Genomic DNA, 17,870 nt, shown 5'->3' with positions numbered 1-17,870 from the left:
TGGGTTCAGAGTGATCCCAAACCAGCCTCTTCAGGTTTGGTTTCCTAAGGGGGAAAAATTCTCTGTCAGTATTCCCTCCAAGCCTGTTTAAAAACTGAGTCAAAACCTCATGATTTGGCTTTGACAGTGTCTGATGGATTCTGAGCTGCTAGGATGCATGAGGTCTTCCTGCAGTGAGGATTCTGGGGACCAAACCCAAGTGTTCTTTTGCAGTTGCTTATATCAGGAACACCTAAAGAATTGCAGCTGTTAGACTTGGAGTAAACTGCAGTAACACAAATAGTGAAACTCCCAGTTTTTCATGCCCTTTCCCATCCCTCTTGCTACTGCAAGGCTTTTGAAGATGCAGAGGTGGGACATTATGGTGGGAGAACTGTAGAACTGCAGGAAACAGGATGGATAACAGGAACAGGACATGATAGAATAAGGAATTATCTAAATATTTTAAGGTCTGTTTATCATGTTTCTCCATATTCTTTTCTACTTGTCTGGGAGAGATTCTTCAGTGCAGCAATTTTAGTTTCTTGATGGTTTTATAGCTGAATGTGTTCATCTGGGAAATAAGAACCATAATGTGGCATCATAGGCAATCAGTCATACAGCCACGGCAATGAAAACCTAATGTGGCAGATGATAGAGTACCAAAAACAATCCTTTGGTCTAAAGTACTCCTCAGCAGAAGTGGCTTTGTCACTCCATTGAGCTCTGGATAGGTAGATGCTAATGACAGAGAACCCTGGTGAGTAACACATTTACAAGTGTGATCTCTTCCTTGGTCACCTGCATACAGAAGCTCAGTTCAGTTCAGGTGTTTATTGCTTGTTGACTTGATATGTTACCAACTTGGCTTTCATATGAACATTTCTAAGCAATTCAAGCACGTTACTTGATGTGATACACAAACCCCTCCGAGGTTCTGCACCTGATGTTAGCTGCTGGGCAGTAGTTAAAGGCAGCTTCAGAAGAGGTTTTGGGAGCAGGGTGTGGGTGAAAGCCAACCTGCTCTGCTCAGCTGGGGCTACTGCTTGCCTCAGGTGTGGAATCAGTATGGAGAAAAGGACAGCCTCTAAGTCCTGTAAAATGACAGGCACTGGCTATCTCTCTTCTGAACATCCCACATGGGCATGCCAGCATCTTCCACTAATAGCATGCTTGAAAAATATGGCTTTTACTGGTGTTGCAATCTTACATCTGCCATCCTGATAAAACACTCAACCTGCCAAGTGTTCACTCATCTGTGGTGATAATGGAGAAATACATAATTGACTTAACTGGAGAGCAGCCTGCAGTGCTACCCCATGCCAGCAGCCTGGTGAAATACTGAAAGATGAACAAGTGCAGGTGCATCTGTCTGCCTTAGCTGCCTGCAAAGGGTGCTTGTTCCAGCCAGCACTGGTTCACCCTGATGTCTGAGTAGGTGATAAATGCCAACCAAATACACTCTTTGCTATCCAGCAGCTAATCCAGAGGAAAAGAGTTTGGAGCTGTTGCTTACAAACAGAACTGCTGTGTAGATCCTGGGCTCTATGTGGGTATAGACACGTATGTGGGAAGTGTGCTTATGACTATCCCAGCATGCCCAGGGCGGGGGGCTGTAAGGGTGGAAATTAAGACAGGGAAAGACCTTTTCTTTTCTCCCCTACAATGTGTTATATTCTCTTATGCAGTACGGAAGAGGCATTGACAAAAGCATCTGCATTTGCAGAATTACTGAGGAAATCCCCAAAGCAAAAGTTGACTGGTAGCACAGATGCTTAAAAAAAGAAAAAGCAAAGGTGTGCGATGTTGCTGAGGTTAGCAGCACAGGGCTAAGTTGTTTGGGGGCAGACTAAAATCTTGAGAGAATTACCCAGAAGTGACAAAAACTAAATCCAGAGGTTATGGTTAAATGCAGAAAGTGCTTGCATGCTAAAGACAAGAGAAAAAGCAAGCGAGGGAGGGGGAGAGATTGAGAAACGGAGTGTGAGAGTGAGGAGGGGAGAGGGAAATGCGCTGTGCACTGAGCTGAGCAGCAGGAAGAAAAGCTTCAAACAGGATTTCTCAGCTTTAGATGTTTCCAGGCACACCAGTAGGTATCTGTGTGGTGCCTTAAAGGATGTGGACAAAAGGCGAGTCGGAGGGGCTCCAGACTTTAGGAATTGTGGTGGTGGTGTGCTCCTCTCTGAAACTTTTGCACTACCTTGGGCTCATTGACTTGTCAGATGGTAAGAAAACTTCCAAGTTTTCCAGCTCTTGTTTACTTTTCTTTAAATCTGTTTTGGGAGAGCCGCTGCAGGCAGCAGACAGGCTGTGGGAAGGAAGGCATTGTCTGTCAGTGCACTGGTGCTCAGTATTGTCTTTGTCTATATTAAGAATCATACAGGCTTCAAAGAGGGAATTATGCTTTATACTTTACTGAGGACTTTTGTTGCTTTTACTATATTATCTTAGAGAAAATCTGAAGCTGTGATTATTTTTGTTTTGTGTATTATCAACTTTTCTTGATTTTTTTTTTTTTTTTTTTTTTTTTTTTTTTTTTTTTTGTTGGTGTTACTTCATTTTCTCTCTTGAAAGTAAAAATCACTGTCAACCTAGAAAAAGGCAAGTCTCTTTTGGGGTAATGGAAGCACAACTGATAATTCCGTGCATGATTTCAGATGGCTATGTAAAACAATTGTGACTTTTGCAGATTAAAGACATGATAAAATGCATGTGAACAAAACAAAACTTCTCTGTATTTGCTATTGCAGACCCTTCAGCAAATAACCTCGAGAGAAATATTCCTCTTTTCACCTATTGAACTGGAAGATTTGATCTCTCTTCATCTTACCAATGTAATGAATTTTGTTTTCCCCTAAGGGTTTTCCTGGCTGAGTAAAGCATGTGTGTGTGTACAGATAAGTGAGCTTTGGGGATTGTATTATCTATTCTATTTCTACAGAATAGATTTTTATATATATATGAGGATGTAGGTGTCACTAAATTTTGAAAGAAAATAACTTTTTGATGAACCAAATTGTTTTAAAACAGAGACCCCCCAAGTCACTGAGTGTATTTTTGCTCTGATCACTGTGCCAAGTTTATCTAGCAAAGGAAAGAGCAATGATAAAATATTAGCATAAAGACCCACATTACTTTATTCAAATACTATCTTTAAAATAGGAGTTAGCGAGAGCTGTTGAAAGATTGAATAAAAGTCAAGGAAATTTAGATATGAAATATGTTTTGCTGGATAATGTTAAAAGCAAGGAAATCAGATGGGGTTTTAACCTTGCTACTGTAAAATCAGTGTTGTCGCGTAATCCTGGAAATCCTCCTGCAGGATTAGGAACAAATAGGAAAAATAGCCTAAATAAGTTATTTAGTCTGAGAAGATGTAAACTGGCATGGATTTGTCATCACATGAACGTTGATATTCCTTATTACAAACTGAATACCATGGGAGCTGTTAGTTTACTCCCAGAATGTCACTGGAGTTCCATTATATAATTAAAAAGAAATTAAGATCTGACAATGACAACTGATTTCATAAATGGCAACAGAAGTGCTCACCTGAAATACAAACTGTCAAGTCAAATGCTGAGGCAATTGCATTGCTGCCTATTTCACTGCAAGAATATTTCTATACCTTCTTTCCAGACCTATTTACTGTAATTCCAGTGTCTGCTCTTTCCAAAGCATTCTCTTTCCCAGAAGTGTCTCCCCAGTGTTTCCCCAGCAAAGTTAAATACGTGGCAGGTGAGGAAGTCATCTGTTCAAAGATGACAAGAGCAAAAGTGAATGAATAGCCCCAACTTCTACTCCCCTGCATTTTGGTTGCAGACAGCAGTCAATAATCACTTGATCCATACAAGTGCAGAAGGATACAGCTTCTTTTAAGTCTTAAGAGAATCCTGTCAAAATTACTGATAGCCATAGTTTCTATTTGCTAATGGATTACCTGACAGTGTATAGGATACAATAAACCTTTTTAGCTTTAGATATTTCTTGGAATTCTGTTTTTTCTGGCTGCAAACTGGTTCATGGGGACACCAAAATATATTTATTTAGTACTTATTAAATATGAGCTTGTGTTTTTCCCTTATGGCTCTGTACCTGTGCTAAGAATTACTTACATGGGTAAATAGTAACATTAATGTAATGCAGGTGATCATTTCTGTAGTGCAATGCAGGTTTCAGTCACTCTTTACAAGTGGCATTAAGTTGTTTTCTAGGATGTGCTAGGAGGCAGCGATGGGAAGGGTCCAGCAGGTGCTTATATTGCCACATAAACATTTCTAATATCTTTACATTCACTAGAATATAATGATTGCTGCTTTCTATTTATAAACATCTAGAAAATCCATATACTTTCTCATGACTGTGTAAATAACACTAAAATAAGACACTGAAATTGCCAATAGACTTTTTTCTTTTTAGAACTAAAATTATTCTGCCTCCTGGAGATGGAACAGGCTTTCTCAGACAGTGTTCCTTTGTCCTGGTTAAAGAGAGAGGAAAACAAAGATAAAATGGAGTGCTGATTCTCCAGCAGTCTAACATAAGAAGCAACAGTTATGAGATGGAAAGACAGTAACAGGGAAATGTGAAGGTTCAGAACTTGCTGCAGCTGAGCTCATGTGTGCTCAGTTCCACCTTCTCTCACAGTTGTCTTCCAGAGGTGAGGTCCCATCCTCACTATCATTTCATTCAGGTATTTGGCTGGGAACAACTGGCACCACAGACATCAGGGGCAGTTTTAATCTCTGACCACAACCTAAAACTGTTGAGCATTTTTAATAAATGTTAAACCAACAGTTTTGAGTTTTTTTTCTACTTTCTTTTGTCCACTGGAATGCACCTGGAGCAAGTTTATGTGAAATGATGCCCTGAAAGCCAGCCAAGCAGAAGAGCTCCAGTAAGATCAGACCTTTGCCAGTTGCACTGTTTGTGTTTTCCAAATTCTGCATGAAAATGTTCCCATTTTACAACCCAGATACTGGGTTGTAAAATGTACTGTCTAGATACAGTTAAAAGGCAAAATTTGTTAAACCAGAGAAAGTTCTGCAAAGCATAGGGCAGGTTTTAGTGACACTAATAGACATAGAAATGTTGATGACTTGTTGCTTTATCTCACTGTTCTGTCTGTTGGGATCCATGTTTGCGGGCCATGTCCTTGCTGCCATTCTGTGCTGTGACAGAGCTCCTGCACTCCCATAGGGTTAGTTCCCAGCTCCTATAGAGTGACACACGACCACATCCAAAGGTGGGCTGAGAGCTGAAGATGGGTTATCTTTAGTGCAACAATGTACCCACAAATAATTATGCTTTACATGTTTGGGGAAACATCTGGGGAAACCTTATATTAACTTGCGGTTAGAGAACAAAAACCTCTGTCAAGTGAGAGTAAATTCTTGTTGTACATTTGTTTTATGAATTTGGCTTTAACTCAACTTCTTTGCAAAACATCCATCCATCTTGAAGCACTCATAAATCACAGTTCTTCTAGTCAGAGGGATCCAGGGCAAATATGAATTGTGCTTTGGGACTAGTTCAGTATTGATGCAGTAATATGTATGGCAGGGTGCAACCCCCTGAAAATAAGTAAAATATACCATCAAGTATATTGTCATGGATTTAGCTTTTTAATACAGGAAAGCCTTCATTCCTTAGTTACAGTCACTTGTACTACCATAGAAGATTAGAAGCAGGTGCTCAAATATTTTTGATTGAATAAATAAATGTACAAATCAGCTATCTAAGATGTTTCTGAGGTTGTTACTACATGTGTCTAATGCAACAGTATGTCAGAAATACACTGCCAAGGGGTAGATTTCAGTTGCCACTGAAACAATTTTAATACAATTGCCAGTGGAGACAGAGCTTAAAGGCAGTTCCTTTCACTAGAATAAGTGTTTTCAGGGCTTTCCAGTGCACCCCTTTTCACGTGGTGTGTCAAGTACATGATGTTACATGGAGAGAGGAAACAGACATTTGCTGTTGTACCAAGTAACCCTTTAGGTAATGCAGATCTCGGACTGAGAGGCTTGTTCTTCATAATGCTTTACTTGCGAGCAGCTGAGTTCAAAGCAAAACTAGCTGAAGCAGGAATTTTGCCTGAGTTCAGATGCGAAGTAACCACAAAGATGGTACCGTTTCAAGTTCTGTGGCTGGGAATAGCCAAAGGCAAATCACACCTGGTACTGATTTGATTCATGAGGTACTGTATAGCTTGAAGTAATAGTACCTAAATTTTAAAGCCTCTGAAGAAGAGACCAGTTCTGCACAAGGGGCAGACCAGGGTTCCTGCTCTGGCTCCCTGGGCCCAGCTCCACAAAAATATTTATTGCCCAGCTGCTACAGTTGCTAGCTGTTCTGCAGTGAAAAGTATGTTCTGTTTGGTTCTCATAATTTGAGAAGTTATTGATTAATCCAAATGTGGAATAGAGATATTGTTACACAAAAGCTCTTGTGGGAGCATGTTCCTTCCTCTTGTTCCTTCCAAGCTTCAGATTGGAACTTCAAACCCACTTTAGAGAGAGGGAAGGAGGAGAGAGATTTGAGCAGGCTGAAAAGTGGAATCTCTTCTCCAGGGTATCCCCTGTGAAGTTGCTCCTGGTGCAGAGGCTGTATTATAGCTGAGTCAACACATTTCATTATATCTTCCCAGTGATTTCTGTTCAATTATTCCAACACTTGCACAGATTTCTTCATGCAAGGCAGAAATCGCCTGTTCTCTTCCTGCCACCCCAGGCTGTTCAGAGGCAGAGCTGAGGTAACCTCAGCCCCCGTGAAGTAGTGCACCTGCATATGGGGTCAGTGCTGGGAGGCACTGCTGCAGTGCCCCAGAGGTGTCAGTGCTGGTGGAGGCTGGAGCAGTGCACACATACAGAAGCCCTGTTCTTTGCCCCACTACGGAAATTCCTCCATTTCTTATATTTGTTCAGTTATTTTTTCAGTTCCCTCATAGGGAAAACGGTAATAATTGCTGTTCAGACTGAAGGGGAACTGAATCAGTTTGGTTCTTACTGCAGCTATTAAATCCCACAGCATTTCCACTAGATCTTCATCCCTAGCAGTGTTCAAGGCCATGTTGGACAGAGCCTTGGGCGATGTGGGCTAGTATGAGGCATCCCTGCCCATGGCAGGGGGTTGGAACTAGATGATCTCAAGGTCCTTTCCAAACCAAACCATTCTATGATTCTATATGATTCTATGATCTCAGGTTTCTCGTGGATGTTGGTGTGAGTGAGGTTATGCAATTATTTACTGTTCAGCTGGAAACAGTAAGACCCTATCTCTGAGATATGGCAGTAAAAATAAGGTTTTAAAAACCTGAACAAACAGCAAACCTGTCATGGATTATCAGCTTCAGAACCTCACTTTATTTTATGGCCAAGGATGCATCATGGTAACGATGTGTTCCTATGCCCATGCTTACATAGATGTACCACGCTTTCAATGTTCAGCTCATTTACACACATTGGTAACTTACAAGACAAAGTCCCACATTCCAAAGGAAAGCAGTCAGAAGATAAATGCCTAAACTATTCCTACTGCTCACTCTGAACTCTTCTGAGTATGGTGTTGCTTCATGAGGATTATTCATATCCATATAGTAAACACTGCATAATCTATAGCCATGATGGACCAGAACTAGGGCCTGTACAGCCAAAATGAAGTTGGAGGCTCCTAGTTTTTGGTATTTTGTCCTTGCTATTCTTGCACAGATTTTAGTGTCTGGTACTCTTTCAGACAGGCAAGACCTTTTAGCTAGAAGGGGTTGTTTTAGCAACAGAGATTCTGCTTCAGCCCTCTGATCTATGGATGGATTCAGTTAGTAGATGTAATTACTTATGGCTGTGTGTTTACCAGAGCATGTTGTACTACTCTGCTTTGACAGTGAGGCTGCCCTCGAATCAGCAGGCATTGACTCAGAAGCAAATGGTCATGGTACAGTGCTGTCTGCACTGGATCCTGTTTCATGCTGCTGCTCAATGCTTTTTTCCCTTTAGGGACTGCTGGAGCTCCTGCAGCAGGTTGAGGAATTGCATCATCTTCTGGCATGGAAGTGGGCAGAGCGTGAATGTGCCTGCCTGTGTTGGTGTGGGTCTCTGAGGGCGGGGTGGTGGGGTCTGAGGGGGGGGTGGTGTGGTCTGATTAGGGGGTGAGGTGGAGACTGGCCGTGGCGTTGGGTTAGTTGCTGTTGCTAGGCGCAGTCCCATTGATACAACCATCCAGTTGTAGAAATGCTGAGTGGAGGTGTAAATTCCAGGCCGTTGTGCTCTCCCGCAGCCTTCCCCCCAGCTGGTCACTCCCACAAGCCAGAAGAAGTCAGAATTGTTATCTTTGCACATGAGAGGACCACCGCTGTCACCCTGCAGCAGAGGAGAGAGGATGAAAGCAGTGTTGGGTGGCCATTGTCAGCACTATGGCTGGTTCTTTCTCACAGCACCTGCCAGAGCTGTATTCACTGCACAGAGAGGCTCTGATCAGGTGCTGGAGTCTAAAGAACCTTGTCTGGAGGGGGGCATGGGGCTGTAAGCGAGGGCACGCTCTCATCTCTGCACAGTAATCCTGGGTGTGCAGAAGACAGGGTGTTCCAGGACTGGGAACTGGACCTTACAGGCTGCCGAGAGCGCTGGATGGGGCAGAGTGCCAGGCCCCTGGGATGAGGGCATCACTGGGCAAGGACCTGCAGATGGGAGAGGTGAGGGAATCCCCAACAGCAGCAGAGACACCGAGGTGTGAGGGTGCCTTGCCAGGCTGAGCACGTGGCAGGCTCTGTTTGGGCACTTGCACCGGGGCTGCCTGTGCTGCCGGGGTTGACTTGTAACATGCTCCTTACCTGGCAGCTGTCGATGCCACCCTGTGGGTAGCCAGCGCACAAGTTGTGGGTGTGGATGTCCCCTTGATACCACTCGCTGCTGTTACAGGTGTTGACACTGATGAGGTGGACCTTGGCCTCCTGCAGGACAGTAGTCGAACTTGCAGCTGTGAGCATAGAAAGGAATTAACACTCAGCAGCTCCCGGCCAGTTCTCCTCCCCTTCCCCAGTGCTTAGCTTTGCCCCTCAAGAGGCACTGGACCCGTGTTCCCCATCTGTGTTGCTTTGCACAGTGGGTCAGGCCCATCTCTCAAGGAAAACATCCCCACAGCCTGACTCTGGCTTTCACCTCTGCTGTCAGGAAGCCCAGCCTGTCTCCCCAGTGTGCCAAGCTTGCCCTTTGAACATGACTACTTTTTGGGAACTCACATTTTGCTTTCCTGGAACCCCAACCACTGATGTAGCAGTCTGTCAGCTGGGACACTCTCATCGACATGTCTGGCACACAGATAAGCTGTATGTAGTTGTTGCACTGAACAGGCCGGTCCAGTTCCAGCAAGGCAATGTCATTCTCCTCTGTGATCTTACTGTAGTATGGGTGAGCAATTAGCTTCCTAATCTTGCGCACCTGAGCCTCAGGGCCCAGCCGAGTCAGCCGGGTAGCCCCGAGCAGCACGAACCACATCTGGATATGCCTGAAGGCAGATGAGAGAGGGGTCATTGGGAGCGGAGCCATGTGCCTTCCAGTTCACAAGGGTGAGAGGAAAGCTGTGCTGCAGAGGGTGCAACTGTCCCTGTGTGCCTTAGGCTCAAGGAACATCGAGTTGGAGGCTGCTAGGAAGCAATAGCATGAACCCAGCCTTCTCCTGAGCAGTCTGTCAGCTGGGCTCTGCAGTGACCAGCCACTGGCTGTACTGCAAGGAAATGGGATGGGAATAGCACGTGGTGCTGCAGGCAGGGCACCTGCTAGTGCTGTGGAGATATCCCCGCTCCCTGGTCCTCCTTACTTGGCCTTGATGAAGCAGTGGGCTGCTGTGAGGACCCACTGTGGGCTGATGAGAGACCCTCCGCATATGTGCACCGTGCCTACTTCTGAGCTCTGCTGGATGCTGACGATCCAGGGCCAGGCCCCTGGCAGGGCATCTCTGCCACCCACGATACGCTGCTTGCTGTAGTAAGCAGCCATGGGCCGGCGCCCGCAGGTTGCTCTGTAAGCAGAAACTCATTACTGTCCTGCTTGATGGCTTGCTGCTGCTGGGGCTGAAAGTCAGCTGTCTCCCTTCCCCACAAGGTGCTGCATGGACAGCAGGGCCAGGGAACCCCGTGGGGCATGCATCTCTTCATCTGCCCCTGTTTCTGTTTTAGTCCTGTAGACAAGTTGTGCCAGCAGCCCAGGTGCTGACAGGGGCCTGAGGTGCCCACATGGGGTTTGAGAAGCTGTGGTATGGCACTGGGGGACTAGCAAGCACCCTCCAGTGAACTCCATAAGAGTTGTCAGGGCCCTCTCCCAGAGCCTTGGGCCACTTACCCACAGCTGTTTTGCATGCCATGCACAGGCCAGCACGTGGCCAGCAGGACAAGGAGAGGGAGCAAATTCATCACTGCCAGTGGCACATGACAGCTACAGCACCTGAGGGCTGGTCCCCACCACTGCAGCAGCTGCCAAACTGCCCGTGGCAGCTGATGTCATAGAGTGACTGGTTCCATGGTGGGGTTCCAGGCAGGAGCGGGGGGCAGAAGCTGGGATCAGGCACCCCTAGCAGACCCCTGCGGAGTGCTCTGCTTGTGGGATGAGGGGTGCAGCCCTGCAACAGGCAGCAGCGCCTGGCTCCAAGCACTGCCTGCTCACAGCTAGCAGATAAAAACCAGGTGTGGCATCACAGGAAGTTCCCTGCTGCCACCCTGCTCTCTGCAGCCATTTGCCACCAGGTCCTTCTCCAAAAATGTACACCAGAGAACATTAGTACTACAGGCAGTATGCCCACGTTTGGGTGGTGAAGACCCAGTGTGATTACAGCTGCAGCAAGCAAGCAATGATGTGCCAGAAAAGTAAGCTAAGCACAGCCACGCAGTGTCCACCTTCCTGCACAAAGCACAGTGAAATGCAGATGCAGCACAGTCCGCACAGGTTATGTCAGCCACAGCAACATCCTCTGGCAGGCTGCATGTTCTTGCTGTCTATGAGCTCCGTTGCTGTTCTGGGCCAGTGCTGCCAAGGGCGATTGTGGCACCTGCTATGCATGGCCAAGGACACGAAGTTTTAAGCTCTGGATGCTTCTGCTCTTAAGAGAAGGATGCTTCTGCGCTCAGCCCCACGTGCCATTCTCACAGGCTTCGGTAAATCCTTATCTCATTAGTCTGCCTTCTACAGCTGTATGGTGGAGATTTGCTCACGTGCATGTAGCATATGTTTTCGTATATTGGAAAACCAATACTTAAGGGGGGCTGACAAGAAATCTGAGGAGGGACTTTTACAAGGGCATGTAGTGACAGGACAAGGGGGAATGGCTTTAACTGACAGAGGGGAGATTGAGATGAGCTCTGAGGCAGCAGCTCTTCCCTGTGAGGGTGCTGAGGCGCTGGCACAGGGTGCCCAGAGAAGCTGTGGCTGCCCCATCCCTGGCAGTGTTCAAGGCCAGGTTGGACACAGGGGCTTGGAGCAACCTGCTCTAGTGGAAGGTGTCCCTGCCCGTGGCAGGGGGCTGGAACTGGATGAGCTTTAAGGTCTTTTCCAATCCAAACCAGTCTGGGATTCTGTGATTTTATGTTTATCATAGTTGCTCTATTGCTAACCTTTCTCTTGAAATAGTGATTTCTCATTCATTTATGTTCATGCAGTAGTAAAGCATCCCATGTTTCACAGCTCTGTCCAGTGTCCTCTTGTGTCTTGTGTAAAGCTGCTTCGTCTGTTCGTACATGTGCATAACAAGTTTTATTTTTTTTATGGCTTATCAACTTGCCTCTGCTCTTCATGTGACACTTTCCTTCCTGGCTTTCAGGAGCTGTGTTGGCTGGCTCTGTTCATCTGAAATGCTACCTGGTCTTTTTCACTTTGTCATGTTAATGCCCATCTGCTTTTTATCATGGTAACGTCCCTCTGCTTTTTATCAAACGGTTCTAAATATCACTGCTTTACAGAAACTGTGAGGAACATCAAGCTCTGCTCCTTCACTCTCCAGCTCTACGGCAATCTCATCCTCCCAGCATAGTACTAAAACCTGCTCTATTTGCTTGCTGGAATTTCTGTGTTCAAGCAAAACCAACACAAGCTGTGTATAAAATAGCATCAAAGTTGCTACCTGGGCGTCATTCCCATGTACTTTCTTAAACATTTACTTTGTCTTTAGCACATGGTCTGATCCTTGCAACTGTTTAGTGTCTCCATACTTTGATTAGTGCCTTCCTGCTTAAGCAATCAGGAGCTTGGGTTTAATTATTTCTTATTAAGAGTTAGAATTAATACGAATTTTCTAGCTTGTATTAGCCCTTTTCTAGCTCTGTTAATGCTCACATTATCTGTTTGTCAGTTTAGAGGGAACAGTGAAGTACTCAGAAGTGGAAAGTGGCAGATTGTGTATCCTGACCGATGTCAGCAGATACTGATCTTTATTAAAAAGATTATTAAAGCTATTGCCAAAAGCTGTAACATTTTTACAGATGTAATCATATTTCCCAATTCCTAAATGACAATATTGCATTTTCTATCTTTTCTGAAGAGGAAGGGAGACCACAAAAATGAACTGTGGTACTGATCATGAACCAGAGAGTAGCAGCTTCTTACTGAAATGTCTGTGGTTGTTACCTAACAAATTCTTTGAGTGAAATGTAACAATTGAGTTGCTTAAAAGTGTTTACTTTCTTAATTGAAGGTCAGCATCAGTGGGTACTGTAGCCCACAAGTACCCCATAACTTGCACAGACACAGAACTGAAAGTCTGTCTGAGGCTGGTTAGATCCAAAACTAAAGGTCTTATGGAAAAAGTACGTAAATGCTTCATAAAATTACAGGAAAGTAGATGTGGCAGATGAAGAGGCCTCCTAGTCCAAAGCAGGGTTGTACCTGTCCATGGCAGCATGGCAAGCTCGGTACAAGTATTATTTTGTCTTCACTCCACCAGTGGGCATGGAGAACAGATAACTGCTTTATCTTTGTACAAGCCTTGTAAAGAGTTTTATATTCTTTCAGGTTCCTCTTCGCTAGTCTAAATCACTCTTACTTCTTTTGGTCTTTCCTTGTTATGTGATTTAGCCCCTGATCATTTTCAATGCTCCTACCTGAAGTTTTTGTTGTTAATGCACCTCTTTGTTGCAGCTGTGACGTAACTGCCACTGAGCCCAGCAGAGGGACTTTTTCATGTGGCTGGCAGAGTGTATTCCTGTTTGTAGGTCTGGTGAAGTGCTTGTTGTCTTTGCAGGAAAACATATTGGTCATTGATGTTCCAGCTCTGCCCCGCTGTAACCTGCAGCTCCCCAGCCTGGCCAGCCTGTTGGTGTGGTTTATTTTGTTGTCGAACTTGTAGCCCTTTGTATTTGTCTTTAATCAATTTCAGGTAGTTACCTTCAAGCCTTTTCTCAAACTTGCGAAGGTCTCCTACAGTCCTTTCCAACAGGATGATATCTGTTCTGTTTGATCCCCAGCTTGGTTACAAACATATTGACCAGGACTAGACCCAGGAAAGACCTCAGTGGAGCTGTGCGTTATCCCTCCTCTTGTTTTGATGCTGAACTGCTGAGAACTGCCTCTCAAGAGCTATCCACCCAGTTTCCATGTGCCTCATGGCAGTTTCATAGACCGTTCCTTTCCCCAGCTTCCCGAGGAGAATGATAAGTGAGATAGGCCCAAAAGTATTACTCAGATGAAGAATGTAATGTGTTCCAAATTTCTCTCCTCTACACAAGGATGCGCTATATTGATTCAATTCTGTTCTACTGCAGTTTTGACAATTCAGTAGCCCACGCTTGTAAGCAGACATCATTGGTTGTTCCAGTATTTCCTGAGAAAGTGAAAGGCAAAAGAATTATATGGCCCTGTAAACCTTCCCTCTCTTTTAGCTGTTTGTCCCTTCCAGGACGAAAGAGAAGGTCCTGCCTTTGGTCTCCTGGTTTTCTGGAGGTAGGGAAAACACAGTGATCACAGAAACACCAGTCCTGGGAAGCTTGAAAGTAAAACAGAATGACAGTATGATGGGAGACATCCCACATATCCCGGCATGTTGGATTGTCTTTTAGAGACTCTGGCTGAGATACTGTTCTCTTTTTCCCTTTCTCTTTATGCACAGTGCAGAGAGGTGGTGCAGTGTCACCTCCCGACAGGCACCGTATGGCAGTGCAGCAACAGCCCCTCCAGACCCCTGGTTTGTGTTGATTACAGCAAGAGGCTGATGCTGAAAGCAGGAAATGCTGGTTCGTTCTGGCTTCCTTGGCTAGCAACCCCCCAGCCTCTAAGTCACGTTCTTTAATTGCTGCTGTAGGTCTCAGAGAACTGCATCCCTCTATGGTTTCTTAATTCTGGTCTTTGCATTTTTGATGTGGGACTCCATTTGGGGGTCCACAGTGTCCATCCAAAATTACTAACAGGTAATGACAGGACAACTATAATACCAAGAAGATGAAAAATGTCCTTCTTCCTCTTTCATGTGACAAAAATACAGCACCTGTATTTTACAATTCCTGCCTAAGTAATTAACAATGTAAGCATTCAGTCTGAAATCAATAATGTTTTGTGGGACTATTGCAGGGGTGTAATTCCATCAGTCATCCCTTGGGATGTATTCTGTGTGTTTCCCCTTCAGCTTTAGCAGTTCTGATTGAATAGATATGGATTTTACTTTTAGTCTGTTTGTATGAGAGTCGTTCCATGTGCCGCATGGAAAGCCTTCGTCTTCAGAAAGCCTCTCAGCATCACCAAACCCTTCTTAACAGAAAGCATTGCAGAAGAAAGTATCATGTGCATAACGCTTACCTGTGACAGCACAGAGGCTAAGAAATGCTGTTTGATCTTCACTCATATTCTGGAGAAGAGAGTGTAGTGGTGAAAGAAATAGGACTGAAGTAATATTGTGTGGAAAAGCAGAGCCACAACCACCTCCTCTGAAAGCACAATCATGTTTTCCTAAACCAACATACGTGCCATCAGTGGAAAGCCCAAGTGTGCAGACTGTAAGTGGTTTGGAGGACTGAGCGTGACTGAAGGTGTAGAAGTGTTCTCCATGAAACTCAGCAGGAGGTGGCCAAGAGAGGAGAGAGATGTGCTTTCAGTGGGATACACAGAGCGCTGGAGGGGCAGGTAAAAAGTAAGCTACTCTGAAGTAGAAGCACTTATTGTGCTTTGTGCATTAGTGTTTGAAGAACTTGGGTGTTAGAAGTTTGTTAATGGTTTAAAAAGTGCAGACCTTTGTGGTAGTGATGAATAGGCTAGATAGATATCTTAGTTATTTTAGTAAGCATAACTTCAAAGAGGGCTACTTGGGCCTTTCTTAAAAAGCATGGTTGGTATGCAAAAAAAATGTACCAATATACCACAGCAAAATTTTTAACATACCACACACCATAATTTCACAATTTCTGTGCTTCTGTTAATTCCCATGGATATAACAATGCAGTAGTACATAGGGTTTGTACCTATTTACGTATCTTCCCTTCCATCTTGCCTTTCTCCCTTCAGACTCCTTCCCTAAATCCATCAAATTATCTGCTGGGAAGAAGGATGTTAGAAAAGGTTAATATTCTGTAGACTGTTTTAAATAAATTGAATGGAATTGCATAAAACTTGATGGATATCCTCTGTTTCATTGCAAGGATTTTTCTTTGGCTTCATTTTTTTCCCAATATAGAACACAGAGGTAGCATATTTCAAAAGAAGAAGAGCTGATGCTTTACCTGTTTTCTAGAGTTGAAAGAGACTGTGGACTGTAACACACTGCATCACATTCAGCTTGCAAAGTAGCAAGCTCCACTTCAGAAACACAGCAAGATTTGGTGGCTCGTGTATGTGGATCCACACGTGTATGCACTCGTGTATGTGGATCCACATCGTTGCAGATTGCAGTGGGGTAAATGGGGTCAGTGTGGAGAAGGGGGAGGCTTTGGTGCAGGTAGAGCCTGCAAAGCACATCCTTGTTTTAAGGAAAAGATGGGGTGGGTTAAGAAAAACAGATGCAAGGCACTTTCTAAACTGAATGGCAGCATTGCTGAAGAGGAGTTTGTCTTTGAGCAAAGCTGATTTCCGAAAGGCTGTCAAAGCTATTCTAAATTTATAGCCTGTGGAAGTGTTGGCTATGAAGTTAGAAATTCCCCAGTGCTGCTGAGCCAGGTGTCAGGCTGTTTGGCAGATGTTACAGGACTGTGATTGATCGATACCCATCAGATTGGGTTCACTTAGTGAGTCTGGTTTTCTGATCTCTCACTGTTTATAGTCTCTTCCTTTCAAGACTTTTCTCTGATGTGTTTTGGGATAGAAGAGCAGGTGATAATGGGGGATTTAGGCAGGATTGTGCATAGGTCCCATGCAGGTTCCTTTGTTTAGCAAGGAGAGTGTTTCCAAAACAGTGTAATCAACAAAACCCACCCTCCTGAAGGTTAAAGCAGAGTTTATCAGTTTGATCTGGAGGGATTTCATTTCTGCAGGAAGATTATTTTTTTTAATCTCTTGAATATATCCCAGCAGCAAAGGTGCATAGTGTCAGCAGATATGAAGGATCCAGTCTAACCTCGAATTCTCCATATCTACTAATCTGCAGGGAAATAGATACAATCTCCCGTGAAGCACATCTTTGCTGATAAATGTAATTAAAGTGTATTTGTAAGTTAGAGACACAAGTTGCAGATGTTTTAAATGAAAAACTAAGTCTGGATGTCAAGAGGTTTCTTTTCCTTGCAGTGAGATCTGGTCACGTTTCAGGGGGTTATAATGGATGTCTGAGGTTTGAGCTACATCTGAATACAGCCATCCTTTGACTGGTGAAGATGATAAGGAAGTGGTGAACTGTTGCTGGGGCAGATGGAGAGCACCAGCGCAAGGGCAAGCTTTATAAGGAAGCCATCTTGTGACACAAATCTGTCTGAAAACTCTCTTGCAAAACTCCTTTGGGCAGACTTGGCTTTAGAGAAGGCTTCAGAATCTTTCTGAAGGGGTTTAAGTGTGGGCTGGGTTTGTCGTGAAGGAATTCAGACACCTCTGTTGATCTTTCCAGCTCTCACAGCTACTTCAGGATTTGCAACAGGATGATGTCATTTTTCTCTTCCTTTCAGTTAGGCAAAAAGCCCTGGAGGCTCCTGTGGCAACACACTAATCTTGTTGTGGAGTGTTTTGGCAGTAACTTAGTATATGTACCAATGGTACAATATCAGGTTCTGTCTGTTTTAATATATCTATGTGGTGACTTCAGCACACAGGTACTGTTATAGCGCAAGAACTCTGTCATTGAGGGAATGCTGAAATACTTTGTAGCAAATCTTGAAATCCAAATTAGCGGAATGTATGTGCTCCAGATATTTGTGGTGTTTAACTACCTCCTAATGGGACCTATAACTTGAAATGCTGTTTGATAATGTGAAATTCAGGGTGAGGCTTGAAAAGATCTGGGTTTTAATCCTGTCTGGCTGCTGTCCTGCTGGGCTACTTGCCATGAAGTCAGTCCCATCAGTGACGTCTGAGTAATGAAGACAAAATTCTAATGCAACTTTTTTGCCTTCTAAAAGTGTTCACCTGTTTGAGTGGAGCTTACTTTAACTTTGCTCTCATCCTATTCAGGAAGTGCAATATGACAATCAGTTTGATTATTTCATTTGTCACCAGTTAAGTTTTCTCAGAGCGTTATGTATCTGCCTATTTCTTTCCCTTGCATCAAGAAACAACAGTAAAATCTTAAGAGGATCTTATCTGTGCAAGGCTTGCAATGTATATTACTTTTCTGACAGAGGCTCAGAAAATTGTGCTAGTGTCAAATCTGTCTTTTACATCTAGACTGAGCAGCAAGATGGTAATCCAGGCTGTCCTCATGGAGTTGACACATAATAGAGTTTGGGGGAGGTGTGGCAGCTGGCAGATTTGGTATATGCAGCACAAAAGGAGCTAGTGTTTGAT

General features: G+C 44.3%; 1 protein-coding gene across 5 annotated transcripts in view; it reads left to right on the top strand.

The window, feature by feature from the left end:
- KCNIP1 (potassium voltage-gated channel interacting protein 1) overlaps positions 1–17,870 on the top strand; it is a 411,307-nt gene that overhangs the window by 347,659 nt on the left and 45,778 nt on the right. The window contains exon 1 of one of the 5 annotated variants that reach the window (XM_030504591.1): positions 2,024–2,204. The exons of the other annotated variants lie outside the window; for them this stretch is intronic. Within the exon in view, the coding sequence (XP_030360451.1) occupies positions 2,096–2,204 (109 nt within the window). The 5' untranslated portion in view covers positions 2,024–2,095. Of the gene's footprint in view, positions 1–2,023; positions 2,205–17,870 lie in introns of those variants that run through there. 5 annotated transcript variants of the gene reach the window in all.

Source organism: Strigops habroptila, chromosome 12 (genome assembly GCF_004027225.2).
Source record: "Strigops habroptila isolate Jane chromosome 12, bStrHab1.2.pri, whole genome shotgun sequence".
Classification (NCBI taxonomy): Eukaryota; Metazoa; Chordata; class Aves; order Psittaciformes; family Psittacidae; genus Strigops; species Strigops habroptila.
Note: the sequence above shows the minus strand (reverse complement) of the source record. Positions and strands in the feature narration are given on the sequence as shown.